The sequence below is a fragment of the Electrona antarctica genome (assembly GCF_951216825.1).
Source record: "Electrona antarctica genome assembly, chromosome: 7".
NCBI classification, from domain to species: Eukaryota; Metazoa; Chordata; class Actinopteri; order Myctophiformes; family Myctophidae; genus Electrona; species Electrona antarctica.
In genome coordinates this window covers 30,230,005-30,250,409 of record NC_136812.1, presented here as the reverse complement: position 1 = coordinate 30,250,409, position 20,405 = coordinate 30,230,005, and the positions used below count along the sequence as shown (strand labels likewise).

Below are 20,405 nucleotides of genomic sequence, written 5' to 3'. Positions count from 1 at the left end.
CGACACCTATGTATACACATGTACTGTATTATGTATACATAGGAGTCAAAATGTAACGACAGGGACTAGTAAAATGATGGTCTCCACTATACAGCATGGAATCAATATTGAGAACCTATTTATTGGATGGCCTATTTATTGTTATCTCCACCAGGCCGAAGGCATAGGGAGACTATGTTTTGCACTCCGTCCGTCCGTGTGTCTGATCTCTGGCACTCTTGGCTTGATCGTAGCCTAACTCTGCACACACACTCACTGGATGCCAGAGCTGAACCTCTGCCCCAATATTTTCACATGGGCCTATTATAGCACCACCAGGAAGTACATTTTGTGACAGTACACCTACAGATTTTGTCCAACCGTCACGCTAGGTACACATTCTCTCTATAGCCATTAAAGACCCTGCATGTGCAATGGCTGTTTGGAGCATAAAACTGTGCACGCATATTCCCACTAGGCTGAGGAAGAAATAATGGCATTTGACATTTTTCAAATCAGCCTCATGGTGGCGCTATAACAGGCCAAGTCACGTCTTTACATATAACTGCACCGATCTGCGTGAAACTTTGAATGCACACACAATCACTTCCAGACAAGCTGTAATCTTCAGCACCCCACAAACTACAGTACATGTAGGCGACATATACTGAAAAGTCAGTGCCGGTGTTAAGTGAAACTTAAAGGGATATTTCACTTTCTTTTTTTTTTCTTTTTTTTTTTGTGGCTTTCGCCTTTATTTTATATATTTTATGGAGGGACAGACAGTAGGCTGACAGGAAATGGGGAGAGAGATGGGGGGGAAGACATGCAGTAAAGGCCGTCGGGATCGGGAGTCGAACCCGCGGCACACTGCCAGACTGGATTACCAGCCAAGGTGCCTGGACCATTGAGCCATGGCCCAGGCCATATTTCACTTTCTAACCTATAGTTGTGGTCATTTTATCATCTGCTCTGGTTTTTGTGAGCATTTTTTGTCTGGGGTGCTCACAAAAGACAGAGTGGACAATGAAATTGACTCCAAACATGTTAAATGTGCACACAAGTACGTGTCCATGTGTGCGTGGGACGGGTGTGTGTTGCAAGTTATATGTATATATATGTATACACACACACACACACACACACACACACACACACACACACACACACACACACACACACACACACACACACACACACACACACACACACACACACACACACACACACACACACACACACACACACACACACACACACACACACACATATATTCCTCTGCACAGCATGCTCTCAGGGTCGGCAGCAAGCAGCCAGCTTACCTCCCGGTGTTCCTGAGAGCATGCAGAGAAAACAAGCCATATTGGCTGAACTTAACCACATTAACAGCGAGCATAGGCTGACAGCGTCTTCCTCTACCACCCCACGACATGAAATCAACAACACCAGAAAGACAACGTCAATAACAGTCAGCACAGTGAGACCACCTAGCTGCTTGGGCTCATAACAGTCAGCACAGTGAGACCACCTAGCTGCTTGGGCTCATAACAGTCAGCACAGTGAGACCACCTAGCTGCTTGGGCTCATAACAGTCAGCACAGTGAGACCACCTAGCTGCTTGGGCTCACTGGAATTACATATTGACACACAATGTGAGAGTAAAAAGCGAGAGGCCTGGTGAAAAAGATGAAAATGTAAATGGGCCAGGGGGAAGAGAAGAGCGAAGGACACTTGCAAACTGTATTCATCTATCACAGACGTTCCCAACCTGGGGATCAAACTCCCTAGTGTGTCCATTGATATGAAAGTCCTAGTCAATGGAACATTTTGGCAGCAACAATGGATCATAAAAGGCTGTCCTTGTGAAAAACATCCTGTTTGTCTTGTTATAAAACTTTCTCGCTGCAGCTCACACAAGCAGCTTGATTTGCTAAACTTGGACACCACCAAACTACTTAAAGAAACCCTGTTAAAGACGTCCACAAACAAGGGATTAAAGGATAATTCCGGACTAGATTTTCTTAGAGAAAATTCTGATTATTATTATTTCCATTAACCAATTATTGTAGAGGCAAAAAAATAGTCTTCTATAGTGCTCTGTAGCTCTGAGCAGGGAGGAGGGGTTTATCGGCCGTTCGCCTTTTACGGAAGCCTATTTGGGACAAAGCTCTGTGGACAGTGACACACTCCAACATTATGAAAGAATTTAATTATACAGATAACTAAAAAGCGGTTTACTGATAAACACTCAGAGCTGAGGTGTGCTCTGGATGGTATTTTTTTTGTACTAGGCCTACAGGTTAGTGGATAATTGGATATAAAAAGATCAGAATTCGGAACCCTACCAAACAGTCATAAAAACCTTACTCTCCTTCAAAACCGCTCTTAACCACAATTTGGAACTGGCCCAATCACCATAAATGCCCCCCCTCCCCCGAACTGTTTACTGTAGCCTACATATTTTGCTTTTTGATTATATTAGTAGTTTATATGATGCTTTTGCATAGTATTGTAAATTTGTCAGTCACTAAATGTTTCAATGAATTGGCTGGACCCCAATGGAAAGTTGGACACAAGCCATAGTGTTTTCTTGGGTTCAATCCTTTTAGCATTGTATTTGTATTAAACTGTAGCCTACTCTTCTGTGCTTTTTTTTGCAAACTGTTAATAATAATACTCTGATAGTTTGTGTACCTTCGCTGGCAGCCACTTTTGCAACTAGGTTTGCTGGTAAACATGTTAATGTGGCTGATGAAATTTAGAAGCTAAAAGTCACCATGACCAGGGAAATAAATTGTTCATAGTCTGCCCTGTCCAGTCCACGGAAGCATTACAACTTATACTGTACTGTACTTTACAGTGCATCAGAGCAATACAGTAAGTACTGCACGTCATGGTGACATGTATATCCCCTGTAGTCTATGCAACATGTTACAGTAGATTTGTAAGTGCTAATCTAGTCTGCCTGTTGATTCGGGTATCTGAAACATAATTAGTCCCAGCAGCATGGAAAGCTAATCATTTATTCCATTAGGCTTCACTCTAGATGGGGTTGAAGTCTTCAGTTCAACACAGGGTTGAATGTACCATCAATAATGTCATGGCTATCATGTTGATGATATCATATTGATGACGTCAGTGTGGAACTCTACATTAATGCAGGACTGATCAGTGGATCAGTGGGATTGATTATTATCAGATTATTATGAATTAAAACACACAGAGTATTATTAGGATATATGCTAGTACTGTAACTGTTTTGTTTGTACAATTGTATTGTTGTATACTGTACTTTAGTCAACTATATAAGTGTTATTGGTATTATTAAAAAGATTATATTACAAAACAGTAAGAGTCATCCTCCTGGGAGCATGACGATGCACAGCAGTATTTTTCAAGATATCTTATTTGAGACCGGACAGACGACATCAATGCAAACCGTAGAAACTTACTGCTAGCTGGCTAAAAATACATGATGGAATTGTGAAATAATAAAACTACAAAAATACACAAACTAAGTTGTACTGTTACTATTTGTTTGTATTGAAACAGATATTTGCCATACACATGCATGTTATAGCACACTTTCAATCTATACCTTACCAACCCAATGTGTTGATTTCAATTTGGCATGTACATGTGTACACTCCACTACGAGTTACAATAACAATACAATATACAATACGAGTTAGAATAACACTGAGGATTTTCCAGAGTTAGTAGGCCTACTGTACATGTCTCTCTCTCTCGCTCCAAGGTGAATGGAATAAAGGGAGACGTTGCACGAGTGTGTACCAGTCTTCTCCGTCAGATGGTGGCGTATTAAGGGTCGATTTATACTTAGTTGCTCACCGGTGTCGTACACCGAAAACAGACGATCTACAAGCTCACAGAGCGCCGCACGGCTGTATTCGGCAGGCGGCACAGCGTTGCAAACCAAGTATAAATCAGGGCATAGAATAGTAGCTCGTCAGCAGCCCTCCCAGAACAATAAAACAGCGGTCGGGAGACAGCTTAGCCCATCAGCACACTGTGAAATTACAGCCATCAGCACAGCCCCCCCACTGGATCTAGAGTCCCATCTACTGCATCAGGAGAACAATCTGCATAGAGTAATTAGCCTCCACACAACAGACACTTACAGGGAGAAGGAGGACGTTTGGCTTGATTAAATTATTAAACCACACAAACACAAAACAAAAGCAGCATCAGAGAGACGCCGCCGCTTCTCCTTCAAAGCTCCTCGCTGTTCCCTAAATACACAATACTAGACAACATGTTCTCCCAGGCCGCTAGTTGGTGTAATTACAGTAGCTTGAGTGTGCGTGAGCGTGTGCGTGTGAGTGTGCGTGTGAGTGTGTGCGTGCGTGCGTGCGTGCGTGCGTGCGGTGTGATTTGGCCCATTCCTCCAAATGCTATCTAAATACCAAGTGGTTAACGACAATATCATGCCAGAACCACCCCCCATCCCCCATATAGCCTGAATCACAAACAACATACTCACACATAAAGACACATACACACAGCAAGCCCCTATACACCACCACCATTAACTAGTGAGCTCAACATGTACAATACGTATGCGCGGGCACGCACGCACACGCACACGCACACGCACACACACACACACACACACACACACACACACACACACACACATCCTTTTAAACAATGGTCTAATTACAGCATTTATAACCACCCTTGCCTCGCACAGCCGACCAACACCCCCCCCCCCCCCCCCCCCCCCCCAACAGCCCGCAAATCTGTGAATCTGGAATTGAATTTAGCCCAAGTTGAGGGCTCCGCTGGCATGAAAAGGCTATTTGATTAGAACGGCAGTTGTTTCATTTGTGGCAGAGCAGATTGCAGAGCATCTCTATCCGCTGTGCAATCTGTATTCATTACTGTGTGTAAAAGATGATCCATGTCCTGACACCAGGCTCATCATTTCATGCAGATGCACCACGGCTCCACAAGGCCCCTCCTCACCACCAGCACAACGCCACCATATAGAGGCACAACGCCAGCTAGGCTCCTACAACACTGTACAACCTGAGGGAGGATTTAAAGCTGCATTCTTAAAGAAATACCACATTAACCCTGGTGTGCCTAATTTGAGCATTGTAGGGGGAAATCCTCCATTTTGATGCCCCTGTCTGTAAGTGACATGCAGCAAATGTTTGCCAGGCCTGGGAATCGGACCAGGGGCATCAGAGCCTACAGTATGTGGTATGTGCCTTAACCACTTTGCTATACTCTCTGAGATACTAATGGATAAATTAACAATTATGATTTTGCGGGGTGTGTGTGTGTGTGTGTGTGTGTGTGTGTGTGTGTGTGTGTGTGTGTGTGTGTGTGTGTGTGTACTGCTACACAAATTAATGTGAATGTGCTATAGTGCATCTTCATTTACTATTAGCAGTGACAATATTTAGCGTATAACAATTATAAGCAAAATGTGCTGTAGTCGTTACCACCAGTTAATTACTATACGCATTCCAGATCCACTTAATTCTTACATGGTTGTTTTAATGTCAGATGAGAAAATCATTATTCTACTCCCTAGCCCCCCCCCCCCCCCCCTTCTCTCATCATCTATTTTCTCAACAGCTATTTATTGCTGCCTGTGCCGAGCTACACTGCTGTCCAGTGTCCAGGACCACAAAGGCGTACTGGACACATGCCACTCCCACACTACAAGAAGGTATCAAAATGCACAGAGCATACATTTTAAACAGGAAGGCATAGGTTTGATTACATGTATAGAAAAAAAAGGTGTCCTACGGGATTGGTAGATTTGTAAATGTTTGGGTGGATTGGTGGATAATCATAGCAATAGGTGTGTGTGTGTGTGTGTGTGTGTGTGTGTGTGTGTGTGTGTGTGTGTGTGTGTGTGTGTGTGTGTGTGCATGCGCGTATTTGGTGATGGTGTTGGAATCAAGGCCAGAGGCGGAGATAGCGCTGGGTGTTGGCAGCATGTCACACACCACTCCGCTGCTGGGCTCCGTCTGATGCACAATAGCCTGATGAGCAAGTGCACGTGCCTGCTCACGCTGGCACACACCAACCTCATCTACCCATGGTCAAACGCCAGCCTATGCTGGAAACTAAAAGACCCCAAATTCATAGCAGGCAACAGTGCAGCACTATCTCTCTCTCTCTGTTTCTGGCACAACAGCGCCATTTTTGCCCCTACTGGTACTCATAGTCACACACATACTGTAGGTTAACACACAGTCACATAGGTTAACACAGACATTGCTGTTCCTTGGAGTGGTTGCACCACTCAAAAACAGTGCTGGACCAAAGAAAACTCCAAAGGTAAAAGAAGGGAATGTCCACACACTGTATAATGCTCTCCCCCTCCCAGCCTTCCATGCTTAATCTATTCAAACAACAAACGGTTTGCCTAAGGGCTTCATCAGGTTGCAAGGGTATGGTCTAAGTACTGTACATACCATAGCCCTGTAATGTCATGAAGACCTTGTATTGCCGAAACGTTGTTCTTTTATTAAATAAAGCAAGGGAAAGCAGCATTGTATGCAGACATTAACTGCATCTATGACATTAAGGTTCCTTTTGTCTCTCAGGTAACCATGCATCGATACCTGTAGAAGAGGGAGACACCATTTCACAAGTTGAATCTAAAAAGATATTTTAGCAATTTATTCAAGTCCCACAATAAGGGCCTTTCTCGGCCCCACCCCTCTCCCATTGTTTATATTGTGTTTAGGATCCAAGATGGCTGCAGCACCAAGAGGGGATGGGGCGGAGGTGAGCAGGCGGTGTCGACATATGCCCTTACTGCCATGAGCTGCATTCAAGACACTTGCCTTGTGTCTGACACCTGACTTGTGTCTGAACACAGCTTTGATGGATGTGTTCTGCCCCCCTCACCCCCATCAAACAAAATGTTTGGTCAAACCATATGGGCTTCCATTGGTAATGCATTGGAGCGGCCATTAAACACAGACACAAGACAGACACAAGACAGGTGTCTTGAATGTGTGAACACAGCCCAGTAAGGGCATATGTCGACCCCACCTGCTCACCTTCGCCCCACCCCCTCCTGGTGCTGCAGCCATCTTGGATCTTAAACACAATATAAACAATTGGAGAGGGGTGGGGCAGAGAAAGGCCCTTATTGGAGGCTGAGAGCTGCCTCATTCCGGCCTGTTTAAATAAAGGGAAATATGAGATTAATGAAACAGTCTGCTTTATTTCAAAACATAGCCTTAAGCCCTTTCCCACTTTTTAAAGTGAATCAAGCTATACGTATGGTATATAAAAAAAGAGCAGCAAATTCTGATATAAAACGCCCGTCAGCGGAGATAACCCAGGGAAACTCATTTTGCTATCAGGAAGGACCATTTGAAAATTCATTGTGTGCATGTCATTATAGACTGATCTGCAGCGCATCGGCCTTGACAATGAAGAAGGATGCCTTAATTCCCCTTTAACGAAACAAGGTCACCAGATACCCCTATGCTCCCTGACACTGTTTGACAACGTGAATGTCTTTGAAAAAGAACACAATGCTTTTGCAACTTCTCGTTTGAAGTCAAATAATCCCTTTGGCAGAACTACACAACTCTTCTTTGGAGGCTGCCGAGAAGAAGCCTGAAAAAACAACTTCCAAAAAGGAGAGAATATCACATGAGTAGGATATACAGTAATATGCATATCTAGCGTGTACCATATGCAATGAAGCCAGAGATGAAAACAAGGCCCTGTTGGGTGACAGGGTGAGTCTACTGTATGTGTAGAGGCTTTTAGCAATGCAGAGTGCGTAGACAAGCAAAACCTGTTGAGGTGTGAACCTGCATGTGTACACGCACGCACGCACGCACGCACGCACGCACGCACGCACGCACGCACGCACGCACGCACGCACGCACGCACGCACGCACGCACGCACAGTTGACAAACCTAATATAGTTCCTATAGCCGAGTATGAGTCTCTAAATCTTGGAGCCGAGGAAACAGACTACCCAGTAAGCCCTCCCAGAGCTTAGCAGAATCAGTATACCCACACTGCACCTATACCAACCACCAGCCTCGCCACACCAGGGCATGTTATGCTGCACTACTACGCCAGCCATGATTAGCCTCACACTCATCCACACTGGCACTCACCACCGGAGACCTGCCTGTCCTGTCTCCCCCCCTCACTGCTGAAGGACACTAACACATGGGCGGGAGAGAGGGACGGAAGAAAAGAGAGGAGGGAAAGAGGGAGGAGGAAACAAATGCGCAGGATTGGAGGGGAGGAGAGCAACAGGAAGGGAAGGGGGCGGGCAGGGGGCGGGGCGTGGCACGGTGCTGAGGGGAGGGATTCTTGTACACCTCGGGGCTCTCATCAGAAAAAGAATTGACACGGTGTGTCACGGAGGGGGCGGACAATATGACATGTGCAGAAAGGGGGAGGTGGAGGAGGAGCAGGGCTTGAGGTTAAACATGGAGGTTCCAGACAGACATGGGTCCAGACACGGGTCCAGACACGGCCAGACATTGTCCAGGGCTGACAGACGGAGCAGCCTTCCCTGCAGCCAGATAAGAACCTGCATTATGCAGCAACGAGGTGCGGTCCAAGAGGAGTGACACTACGCTGCGCACGCAGCGTAGAACAGCAGCACTGCACAGCACTGCACAGGGCAGCTGACTTCCCACAACTGCAGCTAAGCCTGCTCTCTATTTAAGATGGGGAGGGAAGGTGAAATATAAAGCCAACCTGAACAACAAGTCATTTCGCGTAAATACCTCACACACACACACAGTTCCCTCCCTCCCACCTCTCGGACAAGTCAGGGACTTTAAACAGCAGTCTCTCTCTCTCTCTCTCTCTCTCGCTCTCTCTCTCTCTCTCTCTCTTATCGTTCTCCCTCTTCTTTACTTCACTTCCCTCTATACATTTAAAACAAGACATCAACATATTTCCATCTTCTTATAGACTGGTAAGTAAATTATACATTTGAATAATGCCAGAGTAGAAGCTGGAGGATGTTTCTATTCCTTTTAAACTCATTTAGACACTGCAGCATGTGATATTCATGTCACTGGATATTGCTCTCATTTTTGAAAGGCCCAGTCTTAGTCTAGTCATATTCTGTGCCAACTACTGGCTGCAGAACATAAAGTGGGATCGGTTGGATTAGCGTCACACGACACACCAAGCCATAATACTTCCCAGACAGAGTTTTAACATCCTCTTCTTTAATGTTCAACTTAATGTGCCATTCAACCTATCCCACTCGACAGATTACACAGCATTATGGCTGATGAATTTCAATGGGTGAGCTTGGTCTGAAAAAAAGTTAAAGTGATGATAGGCCTTTGGGGGAATGGAGGCGCCACCACACAGCACCACCATTCCAGTTGGGTTTGTTCTCCATCCCTATTATGGAGAGTAACTGCCCTGCACTGAGCTTTTCCTGGACAAGTGAAGCTTGCAAATCACCCACTGCAGCAGCGGCGAGGAGTTGAAGGCACGAGGCGCGAGGTTTTACTGCCTGTCTTCTAAGAATGGCTCCCCGAAGGCTCCTATGATAATAGCTCACAGCCGTGCCCTTCACGCGCTCTGACGCCGAGCTCTACCCCCACATGGCACAGTCGAATGACATATCAACTCGGCCAGTGATTACTGAGGATGGGCATGAGTACTTGAGTGCTTGATTTTGACGTCATTCACAGTTCAATTCAAATCAATTTTATTATAGTGACAAATCACAAGTTGTCTCAATACATGTTACATACAGTATAGAGCAGTGACCTGACAATTCCCCCCTGAGAAAGCATTTGGCGAAAGAGGCAAGGGAAAACTGGGAAGAAACTCAAGCAGAACAATGCTCTAGGTCTAGGGTGAGTGAGTGGCCATTCGCCTTGACCATGCCAGGGGGAATTGAGAGAGAGGGAGAGAGACACAAGATGGACAACAAGTATAACAGTAACAACAATAGTAATGACAACATTACAACTATGTTACAGTAGCCTTGTTTACATAATGAAACACACAAACTGAATTCAATAAAGGTGAGTCGAGTCAATCCCAAACAGTTGGTGTGATGGCACTTCTTTAACTTAGGTAATAGTAGGCTACACCAAAATAAATACTTAGAAAACTGATGTATAGGTGATAACACGGCAGGCAATGAGTCTTGACAGCAATGGTAAAATCCGGACAAATTCTCAATACATTGTTCAGTGAACAGTTTCCATGTATTAATAAATCATTTACATGCAACATACTATAATATGTTGAAACTATAACTATAACTACTTCTAATTATGAGAACCAACATAATGTCCCCGCCTCCACACACAGCAGCCATTTCCACATAAGAGCGGAACAATTTCCCCATCGGTGGCTTTTAACTTCACTCACTTTGAAGTGAATTAAAACTGAAAATAAAGTGAAAAGTGGCAGAAAAAAGCAGAATTGGCTTTGACTCATGGCCCTATCAGAATTTCATCATAAAACGCTCACCTATAGCCTATATCAAGCTTAACTCACAGGAATGGACGGATTTCAAATGACACAGCCATTTTGTTGTGCAAGAAACCACTTTTCTTATAGCCTAGAGCAGACCACAAGGAGAGAAAAAACCAAAAACAATACTCAGCACTGCATGGACGTCATGCAGCGTCAAATATCGTCACAAGGACCCGGTCACAGTGACCCAATTAACCAGCGCCAGTCTCACCACACCAAGAGACTGATGGACTTAGAGGTGAGTGAGTGAGTGAGTGAGTGAGTGAGTGAGTGAGTGAGTGAGTGAGTGAGTGAGTGAGTGAGTGAGTGAGTGAGTGTTTTTCTTTTTTAAAACAGAAAAAAAGATATAGACAAAAAAAAAAAAGAAGAGACATCCATCCATCCAGCCATCCATCATAACTGGCGCTACGGTGCAGCCAATTTCCACAAAGCTGCTAAGCTGATTGAGGCAGACCAAATCTGTTTCACCAGCTTACATTCCTTCAAAATGGCCATCTCACTTCCAATATCACGGGCTTTTACTGTTCGCCATTCCCCTGGCTCGGGCTGAGAGTTAGCAAGGCTTAGCTGGATGAAACACTCCAACAGCCCAGTTCTCCCCTGGAACCCACTGATATCTCTATAGCGCAGCCTCTCCCCACATAGCTGCACTTAGTTGGTTTACAGCATTTATTCGCACCATTATTCTATCTCCATTTTATTTGCCTATTTTATGTTTTGGCACGTTTCAAGTCATAATGAAGTCAAAGGTGTAGAGACGCACCGGTGCGCTCAGGCTAATATGTGTGTGCATCGCGCGCTCGTGTGCATCGCCCGCGCACACGCACACACACACACACACACGCACGCGCACGCACACGCACACGCACACGCACACGCACACACACACACACACACACACCTGTACAGCTCAAGTCTTAGCAAAATGCAAGGCGGCAGCTATCCAGACCTCCCTCTACTGGAGTAGATTAAATTCACACAAGGCTTCTTTGGAAAAGGAAATTGGACAGATAAGAAATAGATTTCTAAGAAAGGAGCCAGTGAGATGGTCTATATACAGAGAACTCAGAAGTGTGCAGTGAAAATGGTCTTCCACCTGTTTTCCGTCACCTGGCTGTAGGCCCTGCCCCATCTGTGTGCCGCTGCACGCATCATGCTTTTTGTGTACATGCACATGAGCGTCTGTCTGTACTAGCGTACTTATCTTTAAATCTGCCTATATTATCTTACATACCCCCTCTCCCACTGTCTCTCTATCGTTTTACAGCAAATATCCTGTTGGCACAGGCAGCAGGCTGCCTGTGCAGGTATATCTGGCTGTGGGATCGATCCGGCTCCAAGCCGAGGCCTCCCATTCATCTCAGAGCCATAAAATGTGATTAGTGCTGACTACAGCATTGCAGGGAGATGGGCCGATAGGCCTGATAGCTAGGGCCATAGGCTGGGGCTGGGCTCACTGCAGGAGACAGCAGCAACAGCATGCCTTGGATTCATCCCTCCCTTGTTCTGCCTTTCTCCGTCTCCGTTGCTCTCTCTCTCTCTCTCTCTCTCTCTCTCTACCCTTTCTTGTATCTCTCTTCCGCTCACTGTTCATGTCTGTCTCTCTCTACTACTCTCTTTCCCCTTCATTTTATATTAGTCTCTTACGTCATTGTGATTTGCTCTATCTCTACAGCTGCCAGACGCGCGCGCGCACGCACGCACGCGCACACGCACACGCACACGCACCCGCACACACACACAAACGATAGCCGCCGTTGGATTTAGATGCCAATAGCTTCCAGTTTTACCCTCTCCTGCTAGGAGTTACATGACAGCGCTGACAGAAATGGCAGAGAACGTTAAAGGTTACTTTAGTAACCACGGTTGTATATATAAATTGAACGAAATACCTTTCGTTTATGGGTAGGTTTCCTTCAAAACCTAGCTGCAGAACATTATTTTATGTACTCCCAGGACAGAAAATTCTAGAATTTTCGCTGTCCTGGGCTCTAAGGGTGACGTAGGAAGCCACGCCTATCCCGTATAGATACCTGCGTGGCTACGTCAGCCCTCATTCGGAACTTTTCTTCTGCTTTAGAGAACAGAAGGGCGTTCCACGAAAGGTATTTCGTTCAATTTATATATACAACCGTGGTTACTAAAGTAACCTTTAACGTTGTATTATATAGAAATTTCACGAAATACCTTTCGTTTATGGGACTTTATGAACTCCCGTGACCTGAACTTCCAGTGGGTCCCAGGTAAACCTTTTGGGAGGGGCTCGGACCCCTTTGGGTCCAGAACCTAGTCCTTGTGGAGGGCAGGAGGCAGCGCTATGCTGCCCTGATGCCTTACTGAGCAGCGGCCCCCAAGACCGCGTGCGCTAGCGAAGGCGCTGCCACATCTAGGTTATAGTATGTGGCGAAAGTCGAGGGTGTAGACCAGCTTGCTGCTGTGCAGACTTCCTGAATGGAGACACCCTTGTAGAGTGCCCAGGAAGCTGCCACACCTCTTGTGGAGTGGGCCCTCAGGGCTTGAGGGGAATCCACGCCTTGGCTAGTGTAGGCCAGACGGATGGCTTCCACTATCCAGTTAGAGATAGTGACCTTCGTGACGGGCTTTCCTTTGGTCCTGGCACCCCAGGACACAAAGAGTTGGCTTCCTTGTCTGAAGGGAGCCAGTCTATCCGCGTATATGCGTAAAGCTCTGACTGGGCAGAGGCAATTAAGCCTGCTGTCTTCGTCAGAGGAGAACGGCGGGGGATGGAAAGCCTGTAGGTTCACTGGCACACACACTGAGAGAGCATTTTTGGGAATGAAGGCGGGGTTTGCCTTTAGGGTGACCTTGGTCGACCCCTCATCGAACCTCATGCAGTCTGGAGAGATCGAGAGCGCATGTAGGTCGCTGACCCTTTTTGCTGTCGTGAGTGCGATCAGGAGAGCCACCTTCAGGGTTAGGAGCTTGAGGCTCACGGTTTGTAGTGGTTCAAAGGGTGCTGTAGCCAGCGCCTTTAGAACCAGGGACAAATCCCACGAGGGAACGAGGGATCTGCATGTCCTATGTTCCCTGCGTACACCCTTCATGAATTGTTTTACCAGCGGGTGCTTCCACACCGTCTGGTTATCAAAGCCTGGGTGGCAGGCAGAGATTGCCGCCAAATGGACCTTGACTGAGGAGAGGCCTAGACCGTTGTCTAGGAGCTCCTGCAGGAATGACAGGACGTCGATCACTGAGGCCTGGTAGGGGACTGTTTGGTCTGGTCTTCGTGAGCACCAATGCTCGAAGACGCGCCAGGCTGTGTCGTAACGGTCCCTTGTTGACTGGGCTCTGCCTTTCTGAATCGTTTCGATTACGTTCGGAGGTAGACCCACGGCAGTCAACATCACCCTTTGACGGGCCAGACCCATAGGTCTAGGTCCTGGGGGTGAGGGTGGAAGATCTCCCCCCTCGCTTGAGAGAGGAGATCCGCTCGAAGGGGAATTCTCCACGGCTGGTCGTAGAGGAGAGGGGTTATTTCCGACCTCCAGACCCCCCACGACGGGGCTATTAGGAGCACCTTCAGACCCTGAGTCCTCACTCTGTCCAGAGTGGGGCTGATGAGGGATAGCGGGGGAAAGGCGTAGAGAAGGGTTTTGGGCCATTGGTGTGACAGAGCGTCTAGCCCCAACGTTGATGGTCCCCTGATTGCGAAGAAGAGGGGACACTTCGTGTTCTCCTCTGTGGCAAAGAGATCCACCTTGGATTTCCCAAACCTGCTCCAGACCTGGGCCACTGCATGAGGGTGTAGTGACCAGTCTGAGTAGCGGAGAGGTCCTCTGGACAGCAGGTCTGCCCCTGTGTTCAGAAGACCTGGGACGTGACACGCTACTATTGAGAGGACGCGTGTGTTGCACCACAGGATCAGTTTCTGAGCCAGTTGATGAAGACGAGGGGACCTGAGTCCACCTTGTCTGTTGATGTAGCACATGGCCGTGGTGTTGTCTGTCCTGACTAGGACATGGCAACCCAGGATGCGCTGCTCGAAGTGTTTCAGGGCGAGGAAGACTGCCATGAGCTCTAAGTAATTTATGTGAAGGGCACGTAGTGGCCCCAACCATAAACCTCTGGCTGTGAGTCCTTCCATCGTGGCTCCCCAGCCTGTCATGCTGGCGTCTGTAGTGATGACTTTCCTGATCAGAGGCTTTCCCATGGGGACGCCCTCTGAGAGGGTTTTCCTGTCTGACCACCATTGAAGGGCTAGTATGCATTGTGATGTTACTGTTACCTTCTGGTGCCGACGGTGCATTGGTACATGTAGAGAGCCTATCCATCGTTGGAAAGGTCTCATATGTAGCCTTGCTAGGCGGATTAAATAGACCGCAGAGGCCATTAACCCCGCCATCCGGAGGCATGCATGAAAAGGAATCGAGCGTCCCCTTTTGAATGACGTCACGCACTGCAGTGTTGCGTCTATTCTCTCTTGGCTCAGGCGGGCCGTGTAAGAGATTGAGTTCAGTGTTATGCCTATAAAGTCTATTGACTGTGTTGGCATAAGCATGCTCTTCTCGTGGTTTATTATAAACCCAAGCGAGTCGAGGTGGCTGAGCACACGATGTGTGTGCGACAGTGCTTCTCGTGGAGAGTCTGCAAGTAGGATCCAGTCGTCTACGTATGTAGCGAGACGGATCCCTTGCTGTCGGAGCGGAGCGATAGCTGCCGCGGTGCACTTTATGAAGACTCTGGGACTCAGTGACATTCCGAAGGGAAGGACTGTGTACTCGTACACTTTTCCTCTGAACCCGAAGCGCAGAAATTTTCTGTGCGGCGGGTAAATCGGAATGTGGAAATATGCGTCTTGCAGGTCTATCGACGTAAACCAGTCCCCTTCGCGAATTAGGCGTAGGAGGACTGGTGGAGTAAGCATTTTGAATCGCAGCTTTTTTAAGTGACGATTCAATGCCCTCAGGTCTAGAATGGGACGGAGTCCGCCCCCCTTTTTCTTTACCAAGAAATAGCGGGAGTAAAAACCGTTCATTGATTGGTCGAGGGCCACCTCTGTGATGGCGCCTTTCTGCATTAATGAATTGATTTCCTCTTGCAGAATGGCGGCCTTTTGCCCGCTCGCTTCTGAGAAAATAATTTTCCTGGAAGTGGGCGGTTTCGAGGCGAACTGAAGCCTGTATCCTGTCTGAATTGTACGGATTATCCACGGGGAAGCCCCGGATATCCGCCATTGTGACAGATGACGTGACAAAGGGTTCCCTGTGCTTGTCAGCGTGGTGCATGGCTTGCCTAGGGGAAGACTTACTTTGTGTGAAATGTCTCCCTCTAGTGAATTTTTTCGGTATTGAGTTTGGAAAAAATTGGCGTGGAGCTGTCACAGTGTGGGTTATCTTTCCCACTGGGCCTATGCCCTTCAGAGTTGGTTTTATTGTTTTTTGTGTTTTTTGTTTTTTTGTTTTCTTTATTGAACAACGTGGAAAAACATACACATGTGAATTGCACATAACAATTTTGGGGGTCTGTACAACGGTGCTCACAGCACTGTGTACAGGCCCCCTTAAGCGCTTCAGCGCAGGCTCTGAGGTGAGATCTGTGATCCCCACCTCTGGCCTTGAACTCTGAGTGTGGTGGGGAAGATGACCCGGCCCGGGCAGGTCATTTGCGCTTCCCCTGGCCTCGGCCTCTGGGAGCGCTCCTGGCCTTGTAGGGCGGCGGAGAGGTGCGGCGGTCTGCTCTGCCTCGGCCTGCAGGCTGTCGCTGTCTATCTCCGCTCCGGTCCTGGGACCTGGGTTTGTCATCGGTCTTGGCCTTCCAGGGTGCCTTCTTAGCCTTGGGGCGGCCTACCGGGGCGGCCTGGTTGGCCAGCGGTTCGAGCGCCTTCATCGTCTTGGTGGAGGACTCGAGCTGTTGGATGGTCTCTGACATTTTGGCCAGAGCGTCCTTAAACATACTGTCTGGGTGGATATTTCCAGCCACAAACTCTTTCTTTGTCTCCAGGGAGATGGCGCTGGTCTGATCGACCCAACGCCATCTCTCCTGGAGGATGGAACATGCCATTGCCTTGGCGTTGTGGAGAGTGGAGTCCCTCTGGAGGGTGGCCATCTCGTGATTCAAGCGGCGTAACTCGGCCAGGTCTTCTGGCAGTTCCGCTAGCTGGACTTTAATGGACTTCTGTCCCATCTCAATGAGGAGGCTCTTCATGGAACCCTGGAGAAGTGCTCCTGCATTGAGGGCCTTCGCCACGAATGACATGTGTGCATACTGCCACTTGTTCAGTTTTGAGGCTTCCCTCACGCTGCTGGACAGGAGCTGCGGTTCCTTTACGTGGTGATCCACTCTAGGAGCTGCAGGGTTGGCCAGGTAGGCCGCTATAGCCTTGTCCATAGCTGGCATGAAGTCTATGGCGAGGGTTTGTTTATCTGGTATGTCGTTGGGCCCCTTGGCGCTGGCCTTGGGAAAATCCACCTTCAGGAGGGGTTCGTCCCAGGCGTGCATCATGGCCTCCTCGAAGCCCTGTGCCATAGGGAGCTTCTGTCTTCTAGGTGCAGGGGGGGGGGCGGACTCATCAGTCCTGCCTTCCCATGGTAGTACCTTGACAGTTGACTTAGGCCATGTGTGGTTACAACGTGCACTAGCCTTCCTGTATATCTCGTAAATATTGGAGTCATCCATGGGGGGTACAGGAGGCGGGGGGACAGGAGCCCTGGCTTGCTGGTGCTCCTGTATTTCCATGGCATCCAGGTCGTCGAAGGGGCGACGAGTGGTGCTGACGTAGTCCCCGGGGGAGAGGTCATCATGGCCATCTCGCTCGTCCGCGTAGGCCTCGTCCAGGACGTGGTAGTCCTGGAGTTGCTCCTGGAAGGAAGGGAGCTCGTCATCACGAAGCTCCCCTTCCTCCCTGGTAGTCCAATGCTCCCCACCGGGAGACATTGCGCGGTCTGGGGAAGGGTCCAGGCGGTCCACCATATAGCTGGGTGCAACAGCAGGCTGTCTGCGTCTAGCTGTATGTCTGGGCGGGCACTCAATGGTGGCCTGCACGACGTGTTGTCGAGCACGTGGAGCTGGGGAAGAGCGGCGCGGTGCGAAGGTATCCCTTGGCCTCGCGCCATGAGCCTCGTAATCAGTGGCCTCGTGAGCCCTGGTTGCAGAGGCTGAAGTAGCGTACCTGTCTCGGCTAGCGCCGGCAGGTGCTGCTCTTGAAGAAGAGGCTCCGGTTGGGGCTCTGTTGCCCGAGTAGTCGAGCCTCTGTCTCGGGGTAGCTCGTTGTCCCCTTGGCGGGACTTGTATGCGAGCTCGTCGCGGGGGAGGAGTGGGGCTCCTCTCTCGGAGTCCGTGGGCGGCAAAGTTGTCATAATACCTTTGGACACGTCCGAGCCTGTTGTTTAGGACGTCGTCGTCCATTTTCTCACAATGGAGGCAAACGGGACCGATTTCCTCCATGGACTCACGGGTGTGGGTGAGGCCGAGACAATACATGCACTCGTGATGCCCGTCTTTGCCCGACATCGTGTTCCCGCATCCCCAGGTGGAGCACGTCTTTTGTTTGGGGCCTTCTTGACAGTCGGCGGGCACCGGCTGTCCTCGATGGCGTCTTTCCCCGGGCTGGGTCTCCCTCGTCAGCGACATGGTTGCTTGTAGAGAGAGGAGTCCGAGTGCTTAACAGCCACAGGTTTATCTTCCTCGTGGCGTGTAATAGTAGACCACAGGCGTATCTGCCTAGTAGCGCTAAGCTAACTATGGATAGCTTTAAGCTAACAAACGCTAGCTTTAGCGAGAGAGAAAAAGAGGCGCGAGCTGTTTTTTCGACAAGCTAGCGTAGCAACAGGTTGCCTAGAACTCACTTGTGTCGAAGTTCGGCTTTTTTTCTCGAGAAGTATCCTTCTGTTTGCTTCGAGAGTGTGCCAGAGATCTCACGGTCCTAAAGAATTAATCTCTCGGCCGAGTTTGCGAGATATATTACCCTGCACACACTGGAATGTTAAAGTTCGTTCTCGCAGCTTAGCAGAAGAAAAGTTGAATGAGGGCTGACGTAGCCACGCAGGTATCTATACGGGATAGGCGTGGCTTCCTACGTCACCCTTAGAGCCCAGGACAGCGAAAATTCTAGAATTTTCTGTCCTGGGAGTACATAAAATAATGTTCTGCAGCTAGGTTTTGAAGGAAACCTACCCATAAACGAAAGGTATTTCGTGAAATTTCTATATAATACAACCAATCAGGGTGGGTAAAAACTCAATAAAGCCCATCCCATCCCTTCATTGCCACGCCCACTGTTCCCATGCACTGTATCTCTGTGGCATGTGACCACCTTACTCAGCCAATCCCTGTGCTCAGAGCTGGCAGAAATGAGCTCAGATGATATGACAAGAAGTGAGGTATGAAATAAACAACGGGTCCAGTTTGTAAGGGAAAACAAATGGCTGTGTATCTTTCAAAATTGAGTATTGTGGGTGCAAATTCATGGTGAGTGGTCTACTGGAAGGCATTAGGGAACAGTTGGTTGTGAAAGGACATCCAGTACTGTAGGGAACAGCACACATACAGTATACTGTATATCATTTGGCATTTGACGCATACAACCCCCTATCCACCAATTGGTTCATTGTATATGTGCTAATTTACTAACCTGACTCCGCCAGATGGGGCAGCAGAGAGTACACTGGGTTCCCCCCTCCTGCTCCCATCTGGGAACTGTCAGGCAGACTTGATGCCCGGCCACAAAACGGCCTGGCCAATCAGCGGCAGCTAGAGGCGGGATCAAGGCATACACAGTGCTGCCTTGATCCCGCCTCTAGCTGCCGCACCCCCCCATAATAGTGGATATCATCAATACTATTGTAAAACTGGACCAGACGAACAGCATGTTATTTTCAACTGGACAAAGCAAAATGAACAGAATAAAATAAATGAAGCCGCTTACCTGTGTCTCGCGGACATTCTCCACCGTGAAGTTGAACCAGACTCTGAAGCGAGGGTTGCAGGTATCAGGGCGGATAAAGAGGTCAAACTCAAACTCACTAATGTAGTCGACTCGTCCAAGATTACCTGCAGGAAGAAAGCATACCATCATTGTCCTGTGCAAACCTTCTATGTCCAAAACTGTTACTTTTCAAGAAATGGAAAAAAGAGCCGCAAGCCAAAAGCTCAGTAGCTGTGTTATGGGAAGGAATATATATATATATATATATATATATATATATATATATATGTGTAGTGTGCGTGCGTGCGTGCGTGCGTGCGTGCGTGCATGTTTCTTTTCTTTTCAAGTGACCCTCTCTGTGTTAGGTAAAACTGTTTGATTATTCGGTGCATTTGGCATCAGACAACATCACAGAGATGATGATTCCATATGCAGTCGTGTAGGCGGGCTGCAGATATAAATGTTGCCAAATTAAAACCTATACGGTCTAGACCTGAAGCCAACTTCATCTTCAATTTATTTTAATTATTTGTATGCCAAGTACGAGATATCTCGTACATAAAGCTTTATATCAAATATGAAACGGTTTTGCCGAAAATCAACTTTTAACACTGGATTGGTTGCTAGGCAACGCCTTGCTTACCAGGGTTGGGAAGTAACAGATTATTATGTAACGCCGTTACGTAATCAGAATAAAATAAAATAAACGGTAACTGTAACGCCTTACAGTACATTTTAAAATGTGTAATCTGTATTACAGTAATGGGGGTATAGTAACGGGGATTACAGGCTTTGTTACATTCTCCCCTTCCCTCACATCAATTTTAGGCCTACAAATAAGTTAAAACACCAAACAATAAAATAATCAGTAATAATAAGTACGCATGACACATGATCAGGGGCTGTGCTGTGTGTCGCCCATAGCACTGCACAATGTGGGCACACGAGCAGCGTCGGTCCCAGCAGCACCAATGGTTTTCCCCGCCGTCAGAATCTAACTCTCCATTCCCCATATTATATAATTACATTATATTACATTTTATAGCGTGATCT

General features: G+C 47.8%; 1 protein-coding gene across 1 annotated transcript in view; it reads right to left on the bottom strand.

Moving 5' to 3' along the window:
* agbl4 (AGBL carboxypeptidase 4) overlaps positions 1 to 20,405 on the bottom strand; it is a 448,634-nt gene that overhangs the window by 373,612 nt on the left and 54,617 nt on the right. The window contains exon 3 of the mRNA XM_079505215.1: positions 19,353 to 19,477. Coding sequence (XP_079361341.1) covers positions 19,353 to 19,477 — 125 coding nt within the window. The remainder of the gene's footprint in view (positions 1 to 19,352; positions 19,478 to 20,405) is intronic.